Source organism: Pseudophryne corroboree, chromosome 4 (genome assembly GCF_028390025.1).
Source record: "Pseudophryne corroboree isolate aPseCor3 chromosome 4, aPseCor3.hap2, whole genome shotgun sequence".
In the NCBI taxonomy this organism is placed as follows: domain Eukaryota; kingdom Metazoa; phylum Chordata; class Amphibia; order Anura; family Myobatrachidae; genus Pseudophryne; species Pseudophryne corroboree.
In genome coordinates, this window is record NC_086447.1 from 410826262 (window position 1) to 410853424 (window position 27163).

Consider the following 27163-nt stretch of genomic DNA (forward strand, 5'->3'; position numbering starts at 1 on the left):
AGGTTGTAAAAACATCGGGTGCGAAAAACAGATTTTTTTTCCTGATTTTTCCCGATGTTTCATCCGTATATTTTTTTTTTACAGGCTATCCGGTATTTTTTTGTTTTTTTTTAAAAAGGATATTAATGTATCTTCAAAAAACGGATGAAAACGGGTGAGTTTCCGGGGATTTGGTTTCACCTGCCTGTGGCAAGTGAAACAAACTCCCAGATAAGCCAGAGTGTACAGCGGCTCTACGGGGCTAACTGCATAGCTCCTGGCGGAACAATTACCGCAGCTAATTGGATACCACCCAATGTCTTTTCTAATTAGAGATGGAATTTCTATATGAAAGGTTAACTGAAAGTGTGATCAAAGTTAGCAAGTGTGGTTCTTCCAAGAGCTTGCAGTGTTCTATTTTAGTTGTCTATGTTCTATTTTCTGTTACCATGCTCCTTACTGATAGGCCTTTGGAGCTTTTTCTGTTTGTCGTCTGTCTGCTTTCAATCACTATGAAGAGTGTACCTACAGCAGCATTTTTGTACTATTTTCACCTCTAATTTGATACCCCCCATTATGTTCTGATACACATTATTGGTTAGTAAGTTAACGTACAATACCATATTTAAAATGAGGTTAGATATGTGAAATGTTTGTCAATATATGAGTGAGCAAATATTTATGAATATACAGTATATGTATACCAGCAACACTAACTTCCACCAAATTGACCATCTTGGCTCTGGATTTGATTACAAATACATTATCTCTTTTTCCTGACCAGCTTTATTCTTTAGATACTGGGTATTGCATGGTCTTTATGTATTCTCTGTTACAACCACAGCCCCCTCCATCCCTCCCAACTCTACTTATCCCCCACTACTATCTCTGTTTATGGTGGTGGGGACAGAGGGGTCATACCAACAGTCCTTATATTTCAACATAATGCCTTTTTTATTTGTATCAGACGTTGACCTTTGTGTACTGATTTAGGATTTTTTTGTTTTATTAATTTATGTAAACATTTTTACAGAGTAAATAATGTAAACATCTAATTTTTTAAATTATCCTTTTGACAATAGTATTTATGTAAAGTCTGAATATCCTTGTGTCTCCTGAGCGTCTCTTTTGAACCTCTCTGAAGCCATATAAATGACTGAACACCCCCGCCTACAACTAACCAGGGGTTCTACATGGTTTATGTATGACTTATAGGGGGATACTGGAAGAAACTGCAGTTTTCACCCATGTTTAGTTCGAATTTACATTCGACCTATTCAATGCGTGGTGAAAACCTCGTGTATCGGCGAATTTGCCTCTGATAAACGTGTTTTTGCTAATTTGTGGGCTGTTTTTGATGCAGTTTTTTACCCATGCCTATTCGTCAAAAATGAGCGAAATTGAATTGAATACCCTTTGTCGAATGAATAACCCCCATAGAGTCATTATAGTGCTTTCTCTTAAGTATTGAATTGTAAGTTTTTGTGTTTGCACCTGCTACTATCCAGAAATATTGATGTGGTGCACACCAAATTTCAGGGTTGTAGTGTGACAAAACGTAGAGATGAACAGTTTGTGTTACAATGGATCGGATGGCAGAGCAACTCCAGCATTGCAGTTAAATGAAAACGCACACACAGAAAATGTGAAATTAAAATCTGAACACCTATAAACTGAAAAGAAGTCCTCTCCAATAAATACACCAATCACACTTTTTTTATTATGCAGTTATAAATATTTGAGTATTTTTTTTCCTTCTATAGATGACACATCCTAGAATAATTTGAAATAAAATTGCTGTGGTGACAGGTTCCTCTTTCATCAGCAGATGTAAAATTGGGGTAATTCAATTAGCAATAAAAGCCTGCAGCTTCCATGCATTAACTTCTCAAGGCAGATTTTGCTTGCAAACAAAGGGGATAATTCAGACTGGCTGCAGCGATCGCAGTCTGAATTACTTTGTGAAGGGCGCTGGCGCACTGCACGTGTGCACCCCGGGAGCCCAGTGAGATGCTATCGCCTCTGCCTGATTGACAGGCAGAGGCGGGAGGGGGTGTGGCAACGGCGTTACAACGTCATTGGCGGGGCACAGTCCAGACAACGGAGGCATGTCTGGACCTGTGAGGGGGGCCAGGACGCGGTGGCTGCGTGACGTCACACGCAGCCTCTACGACCCAGGATGCTGCGAGCAGCTCCCTGCCAGCGTGCAGGAGCTACGCTGGTAGGGAGCTGCTACTCAGGTACAAAAACATTGCCGCTGTGCGATGCTTTTGTACCTGTGTGGAGGGGCAGAGCAGGACATGCGGTGCGGACTAGCCCTGTGCTGGGCGTCCCCCCGCATGTCTGTGAAACTGATCGTAGATGTGCTAAATTTAGCACATCTGCGATCAGGTCTGAATTACCCCTGACTGCTGTAATGAATGGTAACTTGAGCAAGACGAGCTGGCGATGGCAACTCACGGCTAATTGAATATTACTGCAGCAGAGATACAATACATTATTCTCTACCTAAGTGTTAACATTTGGGTCAGGTCTATTACTGTGTATTTACTCAGCATATCTATAAATGGAAAATCATTATTACATTTCTCTTTATGGTATCATTACTTCACACAGAATGGAATGTAACCTATCCGTAGATAAATTCTTTGTTCTGCAAAGAACTGAATGGTTTTTGTTGTTCACTACAGAAATAATGATCTAATGTTTATTTTAATAGTGTATAGCTTATACTGTGTGTGTAATGTGTTCCCTTTATGAATACTGCTGTTACATGTATTAATACTACACTGGTTTTCATATCACAATGCAGAAAGAAAGCTAATTTGTAATTTAAAACACCTCTGGACTCAACAGCGTAATGCATTGATTGTACGAGTGCCTATATTGGAATTGCTGCATTGTATGTTTATGGCACTGTGGCATAGTTATTTCCAGAGGAGGGTGCCGGTCTATAATGTTCTGGTTTGGGGTAATTATCTTGGTAGAGGGGTGTATTGGTGCTTAATCAGGATCCAAACAATGCTTTTTTGGTAAATAAATGAAAGTAATGCTTAAGAGCCTAGCCCCCATTCAGGGCACTAACACACTTCTTCACCCTCCTCACTATTACTTGGGCAGCTAGTCTGTAAACAAAATCTCTCACAAAGGGGGTCATTCCGAGTTGTTCGCTCGCTAGCAGTTTTTAGCAGCCGTGCAAATGCATAGTCGCCGCCCATCAGGGAGTGTATTTTCGCTTTGCAGGAGTGCGAATGCCTGTGCAGCAGCGCACCTGCAAACACATTTTGTGTAAAACAAGACCAGCCCTGTAGTTACTTATCCTGTGCGATGATTGCTGTGATAATAATGTCAGATACCCGCCCAGCAAACGCCCAGCCAGAGATCTCATGGCGTCCCGTTAGAACAACAAAGTTCTCGCATACGGGTCAAGAACAAAGGATCCCAGAGCGATCTGTGTGGATGCCCTGTCGGTGATATGGGACTTTCATCTGGTTTATGTGTTTCCTCCAATTGCCTTATTACCCAGGGTGGTGAGAAAGATAAAGCAAGGAAAGGGTGCCATGATAGTAATAGCTCCGGCTTGGCCCAGAAAACATTGGTACACAGATTTGCAGAGAATGTCGATGGATGCTCTATTCCTGCTCCCTCAACGTCCAGATCTACTGACACAGGGTCCTTGTTATCGCAGATATCTGGATCGACTATCTTTGATGGCGTGGCTCTTGAGACCTCTATCCTGAAGTCAAGAGGATTCTCACGACAGGTAATTCAAACAATTCTCAGAGCAAGGAAACCTTCCTCAGCTCGAATTTATCACCGAATATGGCAAACCTGTATTCATTTGTCCAGTGAACGGAAAATGGACCCTAGGTCTTTCATAGTTTCCAGCATTCTTTCAGACAGGAATGGATAAAGGTTTGATGGTGACTTCCTTGAGAATGCAAGTGTCAGCATTGACTGTATGGTTCCAAAAGAAAATTGCTAATTTATAGGATGTGCGTACTTTTTTCCAGGAAATGTGCATTCAACCTCCTTTTGTTCCTCCTACAGTGCCTTGGGACTTAAGTTTAGTCCTAAAGGCCCTTCAAGTTGCCCCATTTGAACCACTTAATAAAGTGGATCTTAAATGGTTGAAAGCTAAAGTTCTCTTTCTACTGGCCATGTCGTCAGCTAGAAGAGTATCAGATTTAGGTGCATTGTTATGTCGTCCTCCATTTCTGATCTTTTATCCAGATAGAGCAGTTCTCAGAACTAAATCTGGGTATCTTCCCAAGGTGGTGTCTAAATTTCACCTTAACGAAGATATTTTAGTCCCGGCTTTCCAGGAACCGGGCCTCTCTGTGGGAGATGCATCGCTGGACGTGGTCCGTGCCTTAAGGATCTACGTGAATCGTGCCAGTGTCATCAGAAAGACACATTCTCTCTTCATTCTCTACGGATTTCACAAGAGAGGATGGCCTGCTGATAAGCAGATACTGGCAAGGTGGCTTCGGATGTCTATTTCAGAAGCATATTCTCATGCTGATCTCCCTGTTCCGGCTAATGTCTCTGCTCACTCTACTCGTAAGGTAGGTCCATCATTGGCAGCACAGCATGGTGCTTCAGCAGAACAGATATGTAAGGCAGCCACATGGTCTTCCATTGACACATTCATTAGACATTATGCCTTGGATACCTTTGCCTCTCAGGACGCTGAATTCAGGCGAAGGATTCTCCTGTCCAATCAGGAGCGTCCCCACCACTAAATTGCTTTGGAAAATCCCAATGTTATCCTTTGGATAACCTGTGGACCCTGCTGGAGAAATATACGTTATGGTAAGAACTTACCATTGATAACTGTATTTCTCCTAAGTTCACAGGGGATCCCACCCTGACGCACCTGATTTGAGGATCCTTTTACTCACTAACCTCTCTTTTTTTTTTTTTTTTCTTGTCCGGAAGGGTGTGCATATGTGTTCTTCTCACCTGATTAGGGCTATATATGATGCTCCTGCCTTAAGCTTTGGGAAAACAGCTGATTTGTCTGAGCCAGGAGGCGGGGATATATGGACGGGCCCGTTGCATGCTGGGAGGCCGAAAAGCTTTGACCGATTGGTGCAAATCCGCTGTAGCTTCATCATATCCAGATTTTATCCTGTGTATCCTGTGGACTTGGGAAAAATACCATTATCAATGGTAAGTTCTTACCGTAACGTATATTTTGGACAACCCCCGTACAGGTAAAAGATTTACCATCAGACATGTGGTTACCTGTAGTACCTGGTTTGTCATATATATGCTAACCTGCCTATGTGGGTTAGCATATATAGGCAAAGCACAACAGCAATTTAAAGAGTGCATGGCGCAACACAGAACTGCTATAAGATATGCTTTGGAGACCGGTCATAGTGATCAATCACAGGCGAAACACAGTATTGCTAGCATCCGTGCAATCATAATAGATCATATTCCTTTTAAAATACATGGCAGTAACCGGGCAAAATTACTCCTACAGAAAGAATGTTGGTGGATACATACCTTAGATACGATCTCCCCTAGAGGTTTAAATTAAACACTGGGATTACAGTGTTTCCAATTAATAGATTGATCTGTAGCCCCTTTATAATTTTTTTGATTTATGTATTACTTATTTGCAAACCCTATTAGTCTGAAATGCTCATTATATAATGGATGTCTTGCGCTGTATAATTATATCTTATTTAACTACCATTATTAAACGTTGTTACATGTATATTCTATTGATGGTTGCCAGTTATTACATTGATAATATTTGCGCTTGTGCCACTACTATTGGTTTTAAATGTGTTTCTAAATGTAACTGTAATTGTTATACTGTTGCTAGGTGACTGCTGACAGGACGCAGGTCAGCTGGCGGGCGCAGCCCGATGACGTCACGGTTCCCGCGACACAGAGTTTAGACGCGGGCTCCGGAGATGGCGCGGGAGGCGTTCACCAGATGAGTAGCTCATAGCCACTTATTACTCATTGGTGTTGGTATAAATGTGTATTTGAACTGGTTTTATTCATGCTGTCCCTGACGACGGGGGTTGTGCCCCGAAACGTAGGATTCCAATAAAGGACTTTTATTCTAATTGATCTTCAGTCTGGTGAGTGCCGCTTAAATACTGCATATATTTTGAATGGTCAACCAAAGTAAAAATGAACACTGAAAGATCCCGGCGATTACAATACAGATGCCTGAATCCTAACAAGCGGACAAATTCAGGCGCCAGGATAATGGTGGCACAGATTATTCTCTATTCTCCGTCTGTGGGTGCCCACGACACCCATAGAGGGAGAATATAACCTGTGGCTAGTGCAGTGAGCCACCATGCCCGCAGCATGGAGAGTGCTGCGACCCTGCAAGGCAAGGGCCGCTGCCGGCATACTGATGCTGCTGCCGGCATACTGATGCTGCTGTTGGTATACTGACGGCCGGCATCCCTAGAACAGAGACGTGAGTATAGAGTGTAAAAAAAAATGGTGAATTTGAAGAAATTCAAAAGGGTTAAGTATTGGGGATGGAATTATCTGCCCTCACCCAGGTGGGAAAATCAGTGGGCAATGTAAACTCTACACAATTCCAATTACTGAACATCGTGGTAGGAGTTCCAGGAGGAAACGGGATTGTGCCAAAATGGGGTCAAGGGAGAAGTTGAGTAAGTAAGATACATAACAATATTTTTAAATACACACTAGTGGCCTATTAAAGAACAAATATCATAGGAGACAGATCTTGGCATACAGTCCTATTTTATTTATCAAGGTGCTCAGCAGTACTTGTTGAGTTTATTATTTTTGTAGTATTTTATTATTGTGTATTTATTTCTAAAGTTATTTATATACTGCACACACATTTCAGTCATTCACAGCTGTCTGCTCAAGTGGACCTTTAAATCTATATTAGCTATCACATGAACACATACAGACTAGGATTCATTTTATTGTCAAAAAAAAATTAAAAGACCATGATGTTTTTGTTATGTGAGTGGAAACCCACGAAGATGCAGGGAAAAAATGTAAACTCACTCAAAACCTTTGTTAGAAATTGAACTCATGACTTTAGGGCTGGTACACAGTAATGCTTACCACTTTGCCAACGTGCTGCGCAATCATATAAAGCTTTATTCTGTAAAAATTTCCCAGCCAAATTGGGTAATTATACTGGGATCTCCAGAAAGTTGACTAGTATCATACTTTGTATTGCTTGCTTGCTTAAAGGACAACGGAACCTGCAACATACATTTTGTTATTTGCATGTCCCCTACATACAACAAATAGGGGAACACCTCACCATTACCCTAAGCAAAATTGAATTTAGACATTAGTCCTCAGGCAGCAGTTTAATTTTACTAAGCAGAACTCACTTTTTCAGCACGTGTGTGTATCTTGTGCACCATTATTTCTCATTTATTAACAGAATGTCAGTGCAGTGTAGATATATAGTATAACCTTTTGTTCTGTCTATAATGTATCTGTATATCTGTTTATTCTGTCATACATACATAATACATTGGAGATAGTACTGTAAACATTAGATCAAGGGTCCATCTATTCTATTGACTTGTAGAGGTAGATGTTACCGATCCTATGACCAAACAGGGATAGTTAGTTCCAAATCTGGATTCTGTGGAAGACTTTACAAAGCAGATAACATTAGAAAGCTCTCTTCGTAATACTGTCATGTTTGACTGCCTATGTTTCTGGTAATTAGGAAGAAATTGTAATGCCTAAAATGCACAGCTGTAATTCCTGGAGAATAATGCTGGCCTATGTAAGATGTACAATTAGTAATGCATTGTGATTTGCCTCTTGAAGGTTGTACTTCAGATAGCCGGTCCTCAGGGAACTGGGGGAAGTGTTGCAGCAGAGCTGGCTAGTTAGTAGACCATGTCAATTTTCTGCGGAGGCGTGGGAGGCCAAAGGTTTGCTGCACAATGTATATTTGTAAATTGAGTAGGAAAGCACATGTTTACAGTAGGTACAGATGAGATAGCATATTTGTATCAATGAATTAGCTGGCAAAATGTAAAATTCATGTCTGAACAAACTGTAGTTCATCTATTAAAATCACGAATATGTCAAGTAAAGTCCAAAGTCTGGCATACAGTATATGCATGTTAAGCATTATTTGAGTAGCAATCTCAATTAAACATATCTACTGAGGTATTAAATGTGTTTCTACTTTAGGTTATAGCAATTATACTCAAATGTAGATAAAAGATTACTCAGTTTTGTGTTATTTTTCCGCTTATTGGCTTCTTTTCTCTCTTCAAACTTAAATTCTGTAGTTTTGGTGTTTAAAAGGGTATGGCCTGCACCTAAACCTTTAGGGGTCTTCATCAGCTCCAGAGGGGCAAAGATCTGGCAAGGGGATGCACGGGTATCCCAAAATGTATTTTGGTGCAATTTGTGTATAGATGTAACAGCCTTCTTTATACCGTTAGGAATCCCTAATCCAAACAGTTATACAAGATTATCCGTAAACAAGAAATTATACAGGATAATGTAATACATCTAATCCCCATTCCCCGACCTGACCGGAACCACAGTTCGACAACCATTCTTCTTTATTTTCTAAATCCCTGATGTGCGTTTGGGATTGTGGAATCGAGATTTTTTTTAAACATAGTTAATACTCCCGATTTCTCTGACGTCCTAGTGGATGCTGGGAACTCCGTAAGGACCATGGGGAATAGCGGCTCCGCAGGAGACTGGGCACAAAAGTAAAGCTTTAGGACTACCTGGTGTGCACTGGCTCCTCCCCCTATGACCCTCCTCCAAGCCTCAGTTAGATTTTTGTGCCCGGCCGAGAAGGGTGCACACTAGGGGCTCTCCTGAGCTTCTTAGTGAAAGTTTAGTTTTAGGTTTTTTATTTTCAGTGAGACCTGCTGGCAACAGGCTCACTGCATCGAGGGACTAAGGGGAGAAGAAGCGAACTCACCTGCGTGCAGAGTGGATTGGGCTTCTTAGGCTACTGGACACCATTAGCTCCAGAGGGACCGAACACAGGCCCAGCCTCGGAGCTCGGTCCCAGAGCCGCGCCGCCGGCCCCCTTACAGAGCCAGAAGCAAGAAGAGGTACGGAAAAATCGGCGGCAGAAGACATCCTGTCTTCACCAAGGTAGCGCACAGCACTGCAGCTGTGCGCCATTGCTCCTCAGCACACTTCACACTTCGGTCACTGAGGGTGCAGGGCGCAAGGGGGGGGGGCGCCCTGAGCAGCAATAAAAACACCTTGGCTGGCGAAAATACATCACATATAGCCCCCAGGGCTATATGGATGAATTTTAATCCCTGCCAGATTCCACAGAAAAACGGGAGAAAAGGCCGCCGAGAAGGGGGCGGAGCCTATCTCCTCAGCACACTAGCGCCATTTTCTCTCACAGCTCCGTTGGAGGGAAGCTCCCTGGCTCTCCCCTGCAGTTACTACACTACAGAAAGGGGTTAAAAAAGAGAGGGGGGCACTAATTAGGCGCAGTATAACAATACAGCAGCTATAAGGGGAAAAACACTTATATAAGGTTATCCCTGTATATATATATATAGCGCTCTGGTGTGTGCTGGCATACTCTCCCTCTGTCTCCCCAAAGGGCTAGTGGGGTCCTGTCCTCTATCAGAGCATTCCCTGTGTGTGTGCTGTGTGTCGGTACGTTGTGTCGACATGTATGAGGAGGAAAATGAGGTGGAGGCGGAGCAATTGCCTGTAACAGAGATGTCACCCCCTAGGGAGTCGACACCTGAGTGGATGAGCTTATGGAAGGAATTATGTGACAGTGTCAGCTCTTTACAAAAGATTGATGACATGAGACAGCCGGCGACTCAGCCTGTGCCTGTCCAGGTGTCTCAAAAGCCATCTGGGGCCCTAAAACGCCCGTTACCGCAGATGGCAGATACAGACGCCGACACGGATACTGACTCCAGTGTCGACGATTAAGAGACGAATGTGACTTCCAGTAGGGCCACACGTTACATGATTGAGGCTATGGAAAATGTTTTTACACATTTCTGATAATACCAGTACCACTAAAAAGGGTATTATGTTGGGTGAGAAAAAAACTGCCTGTAGTTTTTCCTGCATCTGAGGAATTAAATGAAGTGTGTGATGATGCGTGGGTTTTCCCCGATAAAAACTGTTAATTCCTAAAAAGTTATTAGCATCATACCCCTTCCCGCCAGAGGATAGGGCACGTTGGGAAACACCCCTTAGGGTGAATAAAGCGCTCACACGCTTGTCTAAACAGGTGGCACTACCGTCCCCGGATACGGCCGCCCTTAAGGAACCTGCTGACAGAAAGCAGTAAAATATCCTAAAATGTATATACACTCACACGGGTGTGATACTGCGACCAGCAATCGCCTCAGCCTGGATGTGCAGTGCTGGGGTGGCTTGGTCGGATTCCCTGACTGACAATATTGATACCCTAGATAGGGACAGTATATTACTAACTATAGAGCATTTAAAAGATGCATTTCTATATATGCGTGATGCACAGAGGGATATTTGCCGACTGGCATCAAGAGTAAGTGCGCTGTCCATTTCTGCCAGAAGAGGGTTATGGACAGGACAGTGGTCAGGTGATGCTGATTCCAAAAGGCATATGGAAGTATCGCCTTATAAAAGGGAGGAGTTATTTGGGGTAGGTCTAACAGACCTGGTGGCCACGGCAACGGCTGGAAAATCAACATTTTTACCCCAGGTAGCTTCTCAACCTAAGAAGACGCCGTATTATCAGGCGCAGTCCTTTCGGCCCCATAAGGGCAAGCGGGCAAAAGGCGCCTCATTTCTGCCCCGTGGCAGAGGGAGAGGAAAAAGGCTGCAGCAAACAGCCAATTCCCAGGCACAAAAGCCCTCTCCCGCCTCCGCAAAGTCCTCAGCATGACGCTGGGCTTTACAAGCGGTCTCAGGCACGGTGGGGGCCCGTCTCAAGAAATTCGAGACGTCTCCCCCTCGCCATTTCATAAAGTCTGCTTTACCGACGTCTCCCTCAGACAGGGAGACAGTATTGCAAGCCATTCACAGGCTGTATTCCCAGCAGGTGATAATCAAGGTACCCCTCCTGCAACAGGGAAAGGGGTACTATTCCACACTATTTGTGGTACCGAAGCCGGACAGCTCGGTGAGACCAATTTTAAATCTAAAATCCTTGAACACTTACATACAAAGGTTCAAATTCAAGATGGAGTCACTCAGAGCAGTGATTGCAAACCTGGAAGAAGGGGACTATATGGTCTCTCTGGACATCAAAGATGCTTACCTACATGTCCCAATTTACCCTTCTCCAAGGGACCTCAGGTTTGTGGTACAGAACTGTCACTATCCGTTTCAGACGCTGCCGTTTGGATTGTCCACGGCACCCCGGGTCTTTACCAAGGTAATGGCCGAAATGATGATACTCCTTCGAAAGAAGGGAGTTTTAGTTATCCCTTACTTGGACGATCTCCTGATAAGGGCAAGATCCAGGGAACAGTTGGAAGTCGGGGTAGCACTATCTCAGATAGTGCTGCGGCAGCACGGTTGGATTCTCAATATTCCAAAATCGCAGCTGATCCCGTCGACACGCCTTCTATTCCTAAGGATGATCCTGGACACAGTCCAGAAAAAGGTGTTTTCTCCCGGAGGAGAAAGCCAGGGAGTTATCCGAACTAGTCAGAAACCTCCTAAAACCAGGCCAAGTGTCAGTGCATCAGTGCACAAGGGTCCTGGGGAAAATGGTGGCTTCCTACGAAGCAATTCCATTCGGCAGATTCCACGCAAGAACTTTCCAGTGGGACCTGCTGGACAAATGGTCCGGATCGCATCTTCAGATGCATCAGCGGATAACCCTGTCACCAAAGACAAGGGTGTCTCTCCTGTGGTGGTTGCAGAGTGCTCATCTTCTAGAGGGCCGCAGATTCGGCATTCAGGACTGGGTCCTGGTGACCACGGATGCCAGCCTGCGAGGCTGGGGAGCAGTCACACAGGGAAGAAATTTCCAGGGCTTGTGGTCAAGCCTGGAGACATCACTTCACATAAATATTTTGGAGCTAAGGGCCATTTACAATGCCCTAAGCCAAGCAAGACCTCTGCTTCAAGGTCAGCCGGTGCTGATCCAGTCGGACAACATCACGGCAGTCGCCCACGTAAACAGACAGGGCGGCACAAGAAGCAGGAGGGCAATGGCAGAAGCTGCAAGGATTTTTCGCTGGGCGAAAAATCATGTGATAGCACTGTCAGCAGTGTTCATTCCGGGAGTGGACAACTGGGAAGCAGACTTCCTCAGCAGGCACGACCTCCACCCGGGAGAGTGGGGACTTCACCCAGAAGTCTTCCACATGATTGTAAACCATTGGGAAAAACCAACGGTGGACATGATGGCGTCCCGCCTAAACAAAAAATTGGACCGGTATTGCGCCAGGTCAAGGGACCCTCAGGCAATAGCTGTGGACGCTCTGGTAACACCGTGGGTGTACCAGTCAGTGTATGTGTTCCCTCCTCTTCCTCTCATACCAAAAGTACTGAGAATTATAAGACGGAGGGGAGTAAGAACTATACTCGTGGCTCCGGATTGGCCAAGAAGGACTTGGTACCCGGAATTTCAAGAGATGCTCACGGAGGACCCGTGGCCTCTACCTCTAAGAAGGGACCTGCTCCAGCAAGGACCCTGTCTATTCCAAGACTTACCGCGCCTGCGTTTGACGGCAGGGCGGTTGAACGCCGGATCCTGAAGGAAAAAGGCATTCCGGATGAAGTCATCCCTACCCTGGTCAAGCCAGGAAGGATGTAACCGCAAAGCATTATCACCGCATTTGGCGAAAATATGTTGCGTGGTGCGAGGCCAGTAAGGCCCCGATGGAGGAATTTCAACTAGGTCGATTCCTGCATTTCCTGTAAACAGGAGTGTCTATGGGCCTAAAATTGGGGTCCATTAAGGTTCAAATTTCGGCCCTGTCAATTTTCTTCCAGAAAGAACTAGCTTCACTACCTGAAGTTCAGACGTCTGTAAAAGGGGTACTGCATATACAGCCTCCTTTTGTGCCTCCAGTGGCACCTTGGGATCTCAATGTAGTTTTGGGGTTCCTAAAGTCACATTGGTTTGAACCACTTGAATCTGTGGAGTTAAAATATCTCACATGGAAAGTGGTCATGTTGTTGGCCCTGGCCTCGGCCAGGCACGTGTCAGAATTGGCGGGCTTTATCCTGTAAAAGCCCTTATCTGATCTTCCATTCAGACAGGGCGGAATTGAGGACTCGTCCTCATTTTCTCCCTAAGGTGGTTTCAGTGTTTCATCTGAACCAACCTATTGTGGTACCTGCGGCTACTAGTGACTTGGAGGACTCCAAGTTGTTGGACGTAGTCAGGGCCTTGAAAATATATGTTTCCAGGACGACTGGAGTCAGGAAATCTGACTCGCTGTTTATCCTGTATGCACCCAACAAGCTGGGTGCTCCTGCTTCTAAGCAGACTATTGCTCGTTGGATTTGTAGTACAATTCAGCTTGCACATTCTGTGGCAGGCCTGCCACAGCCAAAATCTGTAAAAGCCCATTCCACAAGGAAGGTGGGCCCATCTGGGGCGGCTGCCCGACGGGTCTCGGCGTTACAACTTTGCCGAGCAGCTACTTGGTCAGGGGCAAACACGTTTGCTAAATTCTACAAATTTGATACCCTGGCTGAGGAGGACCTGGAGTTCTCTCATTCGGTGCTGCAGAGTCATCCGCACTCTCCCGCCCGTTTGGGAGCTTTGGTATAAACCCCATGGTCCTTACGGAGTTCCCAGCATCCACTAGGACGTCAGAGAAAATAAGAATTTACTTACCGATAATTCTATTTCTCATAGTCCGTAGTGGATGCTGGGCGCCCATCCCAAGTGCGGATTGTCTGCAATACTTGTACATAGTTATTGTTACAAAAATCGGGTTATTGTTGTTGTGAGCCATCTTTTCAGAGGCTCCTCTGTTATCATGCTGTTAACTGGGTTCAGATCACAGGTTGTACGGTGTGATTGGTGTGGCTGGTATGAGTCTTACCCGGGATTCAAAATCCTTCCTTATTGTGTACGCTCGTCCGGGAACAGTATCCTAACTGAGGCTTGGAGGAGGGTCATAGGGGGAGGAGCCAGTGCACACCAGGTAGTCCTAAAGCTTTACTTTTGTGCCCAGTCTCCTGCGGAGCCGCTATTCCCCATGGTCCTTACGGAGTTCCCAGCATCCACTACGGACTACGAGAAATAGAATTATCGGTAAGTAAATTCTTATTTTCTTGACCCAGCCGAATTCGTACCGGTAGTATATATGTAATGCGTAGGGGCCATTAAACTTATTATTTATGCCGTATGAAATCTTTTAGAGTACATACATACTTTTTTTTTTTATAGACATGCTATGCTAAATGGAAGTAATAATACGTCAAATATACTAGTGGTTCCATATACATATTCGTTCACACTACTGTGTTCGCTGCATATCCATTACTTAAAGTGTTTTCAGTATTATTGCACTCAATATTTGTACAGTTTTCAGTGATTTTAATGCAGCTAGAACTTTTCTTGTCATGGTAATTTAAAAGATGTATTATTTCACAATTGGCATATATAAATTAAAGCCACGTTTTCACTTATATGCATATATTTGAAGATTGTTTTCGTATTTTCTTCCTGAAGGTCACATCCACCACCCCAGTTGCTGTCAGTGTACCACCACCTTCCTCTGGCGATCTAGATTTATTTACTGATCAAACGGTAAAATCTGAAGAAACTCAGAAAAAGCCTATGTCAAAAGACTCAATTTTGTCACTTTATGGTACAACAAACTTGCAGCAGCAGAATACGGCAGGTAATTATTGCTCAGGTTGATGTATGTATAGGATGTGCATTGTGAAACATTATATTAACTTTTTAAATGCTAATAGTGACTGATAGGTAACTGCAACAATTCTCTGAAATTAGATACAGGTATTGTGATATATGTAGGGCATACATCTGGTGTTTCCTACCATGGGATGGAGAGAGACTACGTTTTAACCTGATTTAGGCTACTATTGTGATTTCATCTCAAGTCAAAGTTGTTTTGAGGCAGAAGAAAAATCTGTTACTTTTTTTTTTGTTTTTACCCAGATTGCGTACTTTCTTGCATTTTGCGTGTTGGTTCAATATTAATGTACTAAGTACTTGAGATTCGTAGTTTTACTTCCGCCTTTATACTTTACACTACATTACTGACAACTCTATACCCTACACTATATCACGGATCCCTCTATACCCTACGCCAGTGGTTCACTCTGTCCGCAAAGCACCCTAACACTCCAGGTTTTAAGACTAACCATGCTTGAGCACAGATGAGTTAATGCGTACCTCAGTCAATTTAACTTAAACATATGTGCTCAACTATGACTGTCATTAAAACCTGGATTGTTAGGGTGCCTTGAGGACCAGGTTTGGGATCCACTGCCATACACTACTTACCCCTCTATACCCTTCACTACTGTACATTACAGACCCCTCTGTAAGCGACACTACACTGTAAAACATTATTATCTCTCCACACTACATCAGCGAAACACTGGAAATAAAACAAGGGGTAAAGTGGGCAACAAACACGGACTGATGCAATAGGAGGGGAGAAAGTCTGAAAAAAGTAAAGCATCAGGGAAAGGTACAGCAAAATACTCACCATATAGAGAGGGAGGATAGAGGAAAATACAAAAAAAATAAAATAAAGGGGAAGTGTGCAAAGGATACTGACAAGACACACAGACATGGGTGGAGTGAGTGGTGCGCTAGAAAAAAAATGCAAATCTACCATATGCACACTTACCTATGTACAGCCATGGCCAAAAGTTTTGAGAATGATGCAAGTATTGGTTTTCGCAAAGTTTGCTGCTTCAGGCTTTTTAGACCTTGTTGTCAGATGTGACTATGGTATACTGAAATAAAATTACAAGCATTTCATAAGTGTTCTAAAGGCTTTTATTGACAATTACATTAAGTTTATGCAGAGAGTCAATATTTGCAGTGTTGAGCCTTCTATTTCAAGACCTCTACAATTCACCCTGGCGTGCTGTCAATCAACTTCTGGGCCGCATAATGACTGATGGCCGCCCATTCTTGCCTTTTTCAGAATTTGTGGGTTTTTGTTTGTCCACCCACCTCTTGAGGATTTGACCACAAGTTCTCAATGGGATTAAGGTCTGTGGAGTTTCCTGGCCATTGACCCAAAATTTTAATGTTTTGTTCCCCGAGCCATTTAGTTATCACTTTGTTTGAAAGGTGCTCCATCATACTGGAAAAGGTATTGTTTGTCACCAAACTGTTCTTGGAAAGTTGGGAGAAGTTGCTTTTGGAGGATGTTTTGGTCCCATTGTTTATTCATGGTTGTGTTCTTAGGCAAAATTGTGAGTGAGCCCACTGCCTTGGCTGAGAAGCAACACCACACGTGAATGGTCTCGGGTGCTTTACTGTTGGCATGACACAGGACTGATAGTAGCACTCACCTTTCCTTCTCCAGACCAGCATTTTTCCAGATGCCCCAAAAAACTGAAAGAGGATTCATCAGAGAAAATTAATTTACCTCAGTCCCCAGCAGTCCAATCCCTGTACCTTTTGCAGAATATCAGCAAGAAGACGCAGCACAGAGCACCTAGTATTTTCTATACTTGTACTGCTGGTTGCTGGAGTACAGCACAACCTCTGATTACTATTGCAGCTGTGCTGTTGAATTTATCTTTATGCATATACATTTGTTCCATAAATTTTATTATAAGGATTTGTCTAGTTGACTGTAAAAAATTGGAAAGGCAATTTTGTAAGCACATTTTCATTCCTCTTTCCAAAGCTACTGTGGCAGTAGCAGTCTTTATTTTGTAAGAAATATGCTAATCAAACCGATAAGCATAATTCAGTGCATTCAGTGTCTGAGCCATTTGCGAGGACCTGTCAGCAAATAACATGAAATGCTAGCTTTCAGCATTTACGTTAAAAAACAAAGCAATAAAAACTTTCAGTAATAAGAAAATATATATACACTACCGTTCAAAAGTTTGGGGTCACCCAGACAATTTCCTTATTTTTGAAAGAAAAGCACTGGGTTTTTTTTAAATGAAGATAACATTAAATTAATCAGAAATACACTCCAGGGGTAATTCAGAGTTGATCGTGGATGTGCTAAATTTAACACATCCACGAGATGTGCTAAATTTAGCACATCCACGAGATGTGCTAAATTTAGCACATCCACGAGATGTGCTAAATTTAGCACATCCACGATCATTTACTCTGACATGCGGGGGACGTCCAGCACGGGGCTAGTCTGCCCCGCATGTCTGAAGAACAAGTGAAAAGATGCTGGAAGAGTGCCTGACGCCCTCTGTCAAGCATGGTGGAGGTAATGTGATGGTCTGCTCAGTGGCGTAAGTTTGTCCCAGTTGCCCGGAGGCAAGATAAATATTGGTGCCCCCCCTTCCCCCTATATTTAGATAAATATATATATACAATAAGGTGTCTACTTCCAGTGTACTAGGTCATGGGCTCTAATCCTGGGTATGACACTTGTAAAATGTGTATCTATAATAAAGAGGGTGTGACTTGTAAGGTGCAGGGACCAGTGAGGAAGTCGGCCACTGAAGAGATAGCGGCAGTTGTTAATTAACTTAATTGAATGGTGTCACAGAATGGGAGGAGAGGTGCCCCCCTTCAGAGCAGGAGCCCGGCGGCAGATGCCTCCGTTGCCTCCCAGAGTTACGCCTCTGCTGGGGCTGCTTTGGTACTGGTAAAGTGGGAGATTTGTACAAGGTAAAAGGGATTTTGAATAAGGAAGGCTATCACTCCATTTTCAACGCCATGCCATATCCTGTGGACAGCACTTGATTGGAGCCAATTTCCTTTTCCAACAGGACAATGACCCAAAGCGCACCTCCAAATTATGCATGAACTATCTAGGGAAGAAACAGGCAGCTGGTATTCTGTCTGTAATGGAGTGGCCAGCGCAGTCACCAGATCTCAACCCCATTGAGCTGTTGTGGGAGCAGCGTCAAAAAGCACATCAAAAAGCTGTTGTCTTCCGTCTATTGTTCACAGCCAAGGGGTCGGAACACTTGAAAGGTGACGACACGTCACGGGGGTTTTTTTTATCCTCCAAAGCTCGGATAGAATCAGCTCACAGCTCAGAGATACTACAAGTAAACATAAAATGCGCCTCTCATAGTGCAATATTGTTGCTGCAATGCAAGATCGTAAATCGCTTTTATAAGTAATGAATGTACCAGAAGGTGGAAGTATAACAGCACGTCACGGACGGTCTTTATCCACCAGTACTCAGCATGCGGTTGGGTCTATATGCAGCCGGGAGCAGCCATGTTGCTGGAAAGAGACAGCAACATGGCCGTGACGTGTAGTCACCCTTCAAGTGTTCCAACCCCTTGGCTGTGAACAATAGACGGAAGACAACAGCTTTTTGATGTGCTTGCCATATTTATTCATCTGGTACGCTTAATATCTATATATGAATGTTGTCGTGACAGAGATCAAAGTCCAAAATTGCTGCACCATTAGGCGCTTGTTCTTTACTTCTCTTATATATATATATATATATATATATATATATATATATATATATATATATATAGAGAGAGAGAGAATTGTGCTCATACGTTTACATACCCTAGCAGGATTTGTGATTTTCTGGCCATTTGTCAGAGAATATGAATGATAACTCACAAACTTTTCTTTCACTCATGGTTAGTGGTTGGGTGAAGCCATTTATTGTCAAACAACTGTGTTTACTCTTTTTAAATCATAATGACAACAGAAACTACCCAAATGATCCTGATCAAAAGTTTACATACCCTGGAGATTTTGGCCTGATAACATGCACACAAGTTGACACAAACGGGTTGTAATCAGTGTTTGTGTATAAAAGGTCAGTGAGTTTCTGGACTCCTGAAATACCCTGCTGCACTAACGTGTCTGGATTCTGAGTCATGGGGAAAGCAAAAGAATTGTCAAAGGATCTGCGGGAAAAGGTAATTGAACTGTATAAAACAGGAAAGGGATATAAAAAGATAGCCAAGCAATTGAGAATGCCAATCAGCAGTGTTCAAACTCTAATTAAGAAGTGGAAAATGAGGGATTCTGTGGAAACCAAATCACGGTCAGGTAGACCAACAAAAATTTCAGCCACAACTGCCAGGAAAATTGTTCGGGATGCAAAGAAAAATCCACAAATAACTTCAACTGAAATACAGGACTCTCTGAAAAAAGTGGTGTGGTTGTTTCAAGATGCACAATAAGGAGGCATTTGAAGAAAAGGGGCTGCATGGTCGAGTCGCCAGAAGAAAGCCATTACTACGCAAATGCCACAAAGCATCCCGCTTACAATACTCCAAACAGCACAGAGACCAGCCACAAAACTTCTGGAACAAAGTCATTTGGAGTGATGAGACCAAAATGTAACTCTTTGGCCACAACCATAAATGTTACATTTGGAGAGGAGTCAACAAGGCTTATGATGAAAGGTACACCATTCCTACTGTGAAACACGGAGGTGGATCGCTGATGTTTTGGGAATGTGTGAGCTACAAAGTCACTGGAAACTTGGTCAAAATTGATGGCAAGATGAATGCAGCATGTTATCAGAAAATACTGGAGGAAAATTTGCACTCATCAGTCCGGAAGCTGCGCATGGGACGTACTTGGACGTTCCAACATGACAATGATCCAAAACACAAGGCCAAGTCGACCTGTCATTGGCTACAGCAGAATAAAGTGAAGGTTCTGGAGTGTCCATCTCAGTCTCCTGACCTCAATATCATTAAGCCACTCTGGGGAGATCTCAAACGTGCAGTTCATGCAAGACAGCCCAAAAATTTACAGGAACTGGAGGCTTTTTGCCAAGAAGAATGGGCAGCTTTACCATCTGAGAAAATAAAGAGCCTCATCCACAACTACCACAAAAGACTTCAAGCTGTCATTGATGTTAAAGGGGGCAATACACGGTATTAAGAACTGGGGTATGTAAACTTTTGATCAGGATCATTTGGGTAGTTTCTGTTGTCATTATGATTTTAAAAAGAGTAAACACAGTTGTTTGACAATAAAAGGCTTCACCCAACCGCTTACCATGAGTGAAAGAAAAGTTTGTGAGTTATCATTCATATTCTCTGACAAATGGCCAGAAAATCACAAATTCTGCAAGGGTATGTAAACTTATAAGCACAACTGTACACACACACACACACACACACACACACACACACACACACAATATCTTGAATCCGGCACTCAACATTTGCTTATAAGAAAACATAATACTGGCTCCAGTACCCTCAAATTCACACTGCACAGCAATAGTGTTACATACACATCTACTTCAGCGGCACTCAGAAGTAAAGACAGTGAAACTGGTCTCCTGGTCAACGTTTCAATGACGAAAATGAGTTGATCACTGACCAGGAGACCAGTTTCACTGTCTTTATTTCTGAGTGCCGCTGAAGTGGATGTGGATGTGTGTGTGTGTGTGTGTGTGTGTGTGTGTGTGTGTGTGTATGTATGTATGTATATGTGTCTATATATATATATATATATATTTGTAAAAAAAAATAGGATTCCCTTTTATAAAAAAAGGGGTGGAGCTAGATACCCTGTAGTGATCACTTAACTGATTAAACACATGTAAATGAAAAATGGAGGCTGGAACAAGGGCTCCCTAACTGCGATCAGTCTTGTACGATAAATTAAGTCTTATACACTTTGGAACAAAAATGCCCTCTCTGTATTTCATGAAGATCCAGTGCCAGAAAACTGTATACGAACTGCTCCAATCTTATAGTCCTCCTCTGCCAAAGGATTGTTTAAAATATCTTTCACCTTTTAGAGTACTTCAAAAACCTAAAATAAAGCCACTTCTCATGGTGCAAATATACTGTATTTTCTCTGACGTCCTAGTGGATGCTGGGTACTCCATAAGGACCATGGGGAATAGACGGGCTCCGCAGGAGACTGGGCACTCTAAAAGAAAGATTAGGTACTATCTGGTGTGCACTGGCTCCTCCCTCTATGCCCCTCCTCCAGACCTCAGTTAGAATCTGTGCCCGGCTCGAGCTGGTTGCTCACTAGGGGCTCTCCTGAGCTTCTAGTAAAGAAAGTATTTATTAGGTTTTTTTATTTTTAGTGAGATCTGCTGGCAACAGACTCACTGCTACGAGGGACTTAGGGGAGAGAAGCGAACCTACCTGCTTGCAACTAGCTTGGGCTTCTAGGCTACTGGACACCATTAGCTCCAGAGGGATCGAACACAGGCCCAGCCTCGGTCGTCCGGTCCCGGAGCCGCGCCGCCGTCCCCCTTGCAGAGCCAGAAGCAAGAAGAACATCCTGGAAATCGGCGGCTGAAGACTCCGGTCTTCATTAAGGTAGCGCACAGCACTGCAGCTGTGCGCCATTGCTCCCTATGCACACCACATACTCCGGTCACTGATGGGTGCAGGGCGCTGGGGGGGGATGCCCTGGGCTGTAATTAGAGTACCTTACATGGCGAACCGCACATAATATAGTCTAATAAACTATATATGTGCAAAAATCCCCCGCCATAATATAAATATAAGAGAGGGAGAAGTCCGCCGGGAAGGGGCGGGGCTATCTCCCTCAGCACACTGGCGCCATTTCCTCTTCACAGCTCCGCTGGAAGACAGCTCCCCAGGCTCTCCCCTGCAGTTTCCAGGCTCAAAGGGTAAAAAAGAGAGGGGGGGCACTAAATTTAGGCGCAAAACTGTATTGTAAAGCAGCTATAGGGAAAATCACTTGTGTTAGTGTAAATCCCTGATTATATAGCGCTGTGGTGTGTGCTGGCATACTCTCTCTCTGTCTCCCCAAAGGACTTTGTGGGGTCCTGTCCTCAGTCAGAGCATTCCCTGTGTGTGTGCGGTGTGTTGGTACGGCTGTGTCGACATGTTTGATGAGAGGGCTTATGTGGAGGCGGAGCAGGTGCCGATAAATGTGATGTCACCCCCTGCGGGGTCGACACCAGAGTGGATGGATATGTGGAAGGTATTAACCGACAGTGTCAACTCCTTACATAAAAGGCTGGATGACGTAACAGCCGTGGGATAGCCGGCTTCTCAGCCCGTGCCTGCCCAGGCGTCTCAAAGACCATCAGGGGCTCACAAACGGCCGCTACCTCAGATGGCAGACACAGATGTCGACACGGAGTCCGACTCCAGTGTCGACGAGGATGAGACATATACACAATCCACAAGGGGCATCCGTTGCATGATTACGGCAATGAAAAATGTGTTACACATTTCTGACATTAACCCAGGTACCACTAAAAAGGGTATTATGTTTGGGGAGAAAAAGCAGCCAGTTTTTTTTCCACCATCAGATGAGTTGAATGAAGTGTGCGGAGAAGCGTGGGGTTCCCCCGATAAGAAACTGGTAATTTCTAAAAAAATTACTGATGGCGTACCCTTTCCTGCCAGAGGATAGGTCACGTTGGGAGATATCTCCTAGGGTGGATAAGGCGCTCACACGCTTGTCAAAAAAGGTGGCACTGCCGTCTCAGGATACGGCCGCCTTGAAGGAGCCTGCTGATAGAAAGCAGGGGGCTATCCTGAAGTCTGTATATACACACTCAGGTACTATACTGAGACCTGCAATTGCTTCAGCATGGATGTGTAGTGCTGCTGCAGCGTGGTCTGATACCCTGTCAGATAATATTGATACCCTTGACAGGGATACTATTTTGCTAACCATAGAGCATATTAAAGACGTTGTCTTATATATGAGGGATGCACAGAGGGATATTTGCCAGCTGGCATCTAGAATTAATGCAATGTCCATTTCTGCCAGGAGGGTATTATGGACCCGGCAGTGGACAGGTGATGCTGATTCTAAAAGGCACATGGAGGTTTTGCCTTATAAGGGTGAGGAATTGTATGGGGATGGTCTCTCGGACCTCGTATCCACAGCAACAGCTGGGAAATCGACATTTTTACCTCAGGCTCCCTCACAACCTAAGAAAGCACCGTACTATCAGGTACAGTCCTTTCGGCCTCAGAAAGGCAAGCGGATCAAAGGTGCTTCCTTTCTGCCCAGAGGCAGGGGGAGAGGGAAAAAGCTGCACCAGACAGCCAGTTCCCAGGAACAAAAATCCTCCCCTGCTTCTACTGAGTCCACCGCATGACGCTGGGGCTCCACAGACGGAGCCAGGTGCGGTGGGGGCGCGTCTCCGGAACTTCAGCGACCAGTGGGTTCGCTCACAGGTGGATCTCTGGGTTCTACAAGTGGTTTCGCAGGGATACAAGCTGGAATTCGAGGCGTCTCCCCCTCGCCGTTACCTCAAATCAGCCTTGCCAACTACTCCCCAGGACAGGGAGGTAGTACTGGCGGCAATTCACAAGCTGTACCTCCAGCAGGTGATAATAAAAGTTCCCCTGCTTCAACAGGGACAGGGTTACTATTCCACAATGTTTGTGGTACCGAAACCAGACGGTTCGGTGAGACCCATTCTAAAATGGAAATCCTTGAACACTTATATAAGGAAGTTCGAGTTCAAAATGGAATCGCTCAGGGCGGTTATTGCAAGCCTGGAAGAGGGGGATTACATGGTATCACTGGACATCATGGATGCTTACCTACATGTCCCCATTTACCCACCTCACCAGGAGTACCTCAAGGTTGTGGTACAGAACTGCCATTACCAATTCCAGACGTTGCCGTTTGGTCTGTCCACGGCACCGAGGGTGTGTTCCAAGGTAATGGCCAAAATGATGATATTCCTTCGAAAGAAGGGAGTTATAATTATCCCGTACTTGGACGATCTCCTTATAAAGGCGAGGTCCAAGGAGCAGTCGTTGATCGGAGTAGAACTATCTCAGGAAGTGCTACAACAGCACGGCTGGATTCTGAATATCCCAAAGTCGCAGCTGGTTCCTACGACGCGTCTGCTGATATCGGGCATGTTTCTGGACACAGATCAGAAGAAGGTGTTTCTCTCGGAGGAGAAGGCCAAGGAGTTGTCATCTCTGGTCAGAGACCTCCTAAAACCAAAACAGGTGTCGGTGCATCATTGCACGCGAGTCCTGGAAAAGATGGTAGCTTTTTACGAAGCAATTCCCTTCGGCAGGTTCCATGCAAGGAACTTTAGTGGGACCTGTTAGACATGTGAGGGTCGCAACTTCAGATGCATCAGCTGATCACCCTGTCCCCGAGGGCCAGGGTGTCTTTGCTGTGGTGGCTGCAGAGTGCTCATCTTCTCGAGGGCCGCAGATTAGGCATTCAGGACTGGGTCCTGGTGACCGCGGATGCAAGCCTCCAAGGTTGGGGAGCAGTCACTCAGGGAAGAAATTTCCAAGGACAATGGTCGAGTCAGGAGACTTCCCTACACATAAATATTCTGGACCTAAGGGCCATTTACAATGCCCTAAGGCAAGCAGAACCCCTGCTTCAAAACCAGCCGGTGCTGATTCAGTCAGACAACACCACGACTGTCGCCCATGTAAACCGACAAGGCGGCACAAGAAGCAGGATGGCGTTGGCAGAAGCCACAAGGAGTCTCCGATGGGCGGAGTATCACGTGCTAACACTGTCAGCAGTGTTCATTCCGGGTGTGGAAAACTAGGAAGCAGACTTCCTCAGCAGGCACGACCTCCACCCGGGAGAGTGGGGACTTCATCCAGAAGTCTTCACGCAGATTGTGAACCGTTGGGAACGGCCACAGGTGGACATGATGGCGTCCCGCCTCAACAAAAAGCTAAAAAGTATTGCGCCAGGTCAAGAGACCCTCAGGCGATAGCTGTGGACGCACTAGTGACACCGTGGGTGTACCAGTAGGTTTATGTGTTCCCTCCTCTTCCTCTCATACCCAAGGTACTGAGGATAGTAAGTAAGAGAGGAGTAAGAACTATACTCGTAGTTCCGGATTGGCCAAGAAGAACTTGGTACCCAGAACTACAAGAAATGATCTCGGAGGACCCATGGCCTCTGTCTCTCAGACGGACCTGTTACTGCAGGGGCCCTGTCTGTTCCAAGACTTACCGCGGCTGCGTTTGAAGGCTTGGCGGTTGAACGCAGGATCCTAACGGAAAAGGGCGTTCCAGATGAAGTGATTCCTACGCTGTTAAAGGCTAGGAAAGACGCTGCCTGAAGTTCAGACGTTGTTAAGGGAGTGCTGCATATTCAGCCCCCTTTTGTGCCTCCAGTGGCACCTTGGGATCTCAACGTAGTGTTGGTTTTCCTAAAATCACATTGTTTTGAGCCACTTCAGAACGTGGAGTTGAAGTATCTCACGTGGAAAGTGGTCATATATATTTGGCCTTGGCTTCGGCTAGGCGTGTGTCAGAATTGGCGGCTTTGTCATGTGAAAGCCCTTATCTGATCTTCCAGAGGGACAGGGCAGAATTGAGGATTCGTCCCCAATTTCTCCCTAAGGTGGTATCAGCGTTTCATTTGAACCAACCTTTTGTGGTGCCTGCGGCTACTCGGGACTTGGAGGCCTCCAAGTTGCTGGATGTAGTCCGGGCCCTGAAAATTTATTGTTTCCAGGACGGCTAGAGTCAAAAATACTGACTCGCTGTTATCCTGCATGCACCCAACAAGCTGGGTGCTCCTGCTTCTGAGCAGACTATTGCTCGCTGGATCTGTAGCACGATTCAACTTGCACATTCTGCGGCTGGACTGCCGCATCCTAAATCAGTAAAAGCCCATTCCACGAGGAAGGGGGCTCTTCTTGGGCGGCTGCCCAAGGGGTCTCGGCATTACAACTTTGCCGAGCTGCTACCTGGTCGGGGTCAAACACGTTTGCAAAATTCTACAGGTTTGATACCCTGGCTGAGGAGGACCTTGAGTTTGCTCATGCGGTGCTGCAGAGTCATCCGCACTCTCCCGCCCGTTTGGGAGCTTTGGTATAATCCCCATGGTCCTTACGGAGTACCCAGCATCCACTAGGACGTCAGAGAAAATAAGAATTTACTCACCGGTAATTCTATTTCTCGTAGTCCGTAGTGGATGCTGGGAGCCTGTCCCAAGTGCGGACTCTCTGCAATACGTGTATATAGTTATTGCTTAACTAAAGGGTTTTGTTATGAGCCATCTGTTAATGAGGCTCATTTGTTGTTCATACTGTTAACTGGGTATAGTTATCACAAGTTGTACGGTGTGATTGGTGTGGCTGGTATGAGTCTTACCCGGGATTCCAAATCCTTTCCTTGTAGTGTCAGCTCTTCTGGGCACAGTTTCCCTAACTGAGGTCTGTAGGAGGGGCATAGAGGGAGGAGCCAGTGCACACCAGATAGTACCTAATCTTTCTTTTAGAGTGCCCAGTCTCCTGCGGAGCCCGTCTATTCCCCATGGTTCTTACGGAGTACCCAGCATCCACTACGGACTATGAGAAATATAATTACCGGTGAGTAAATTCTTATTATTAGCATTAACCACCAAATCTGTTTCTGCTGATCATACATGTATACACATAGATTTTCAAGAAGCTTCTTTATTGGAAGTCTGTTTGTTAGGTAATAATTGTATGTAATTGCTTTATTTTTTTCAGACTCCTAGAATGTGAATGGCAAATATGCAGTCACCTTTCTGTACGAATCTTTTTAGACCTTACCAGATTTCTAGTCTCCATTAAACAATTGCCTCTTTTTCTCTCCACCTATCTTTTTTATATTATTATTATTATTATTATTATTATTATTATTATTATTTATAGGCATAAGAATATGATGAGCAACATGCATTGCTGTATAGGCCATGTCAGAGGGAATGACAACTGTGGTTACTATCACTAGCATGCATCAACCTATATTCATTCCCTTTTCCAATATAGGTACCTTAGGAATGATAAAAGTAGCTTCTATTGTCCATCTACCATCTGAAAGCTCTGCAGGCACTATGCCTCTGGCTACAGAAAAAAACATCCCCTCCAAGCATGTTTTTCCACTGATCCAGTACTGGTGTTTAATATTTAATGGCCTGCCATTGCAGCTTTGGAAATAGAAAAGCAAATGTAATTATGAAAGATCCTTAATGTTTACTGTTGTGTTTTTCTGGAAGGCTAATACAGTATGTTCACAACCCTCCTCCGTCTTATAATGTCTTATACCTCTGGATATTAACTCCAAAGATACCAGAGCTGAATGAATGTGGAATCCTTTTGAATATGTGTTATAAATATAAAATATCCAATCAGTTATTTATGATTAGTGAACATTTTTT

General features: G+C 44.4%; 1 protein-coding gene across 2 annotated transcripts in view; it reads left to right on the forward strand.

Moving 5' to 3' along the window:
* Positions 1 to 27163, forward strand: part of SMAP1 (small ArfGAP 1) — a 568890-nt gene that overhangs the window by 497950 nt on the left and 43777 nt on the right. For both annotated transcript variants that reach the window (XM_063916783.1, XM_063916784.1), the window contains one exon: positions 14621 to 14792. In XM_063916783.1, coding sequence (XP_063772853.1) covers positions 14621 to 14792 — 172 coding nt within the window. The remainder of the gene's footprint in view (positions 1 to 14620; positions 14793 to 27163) is intronic.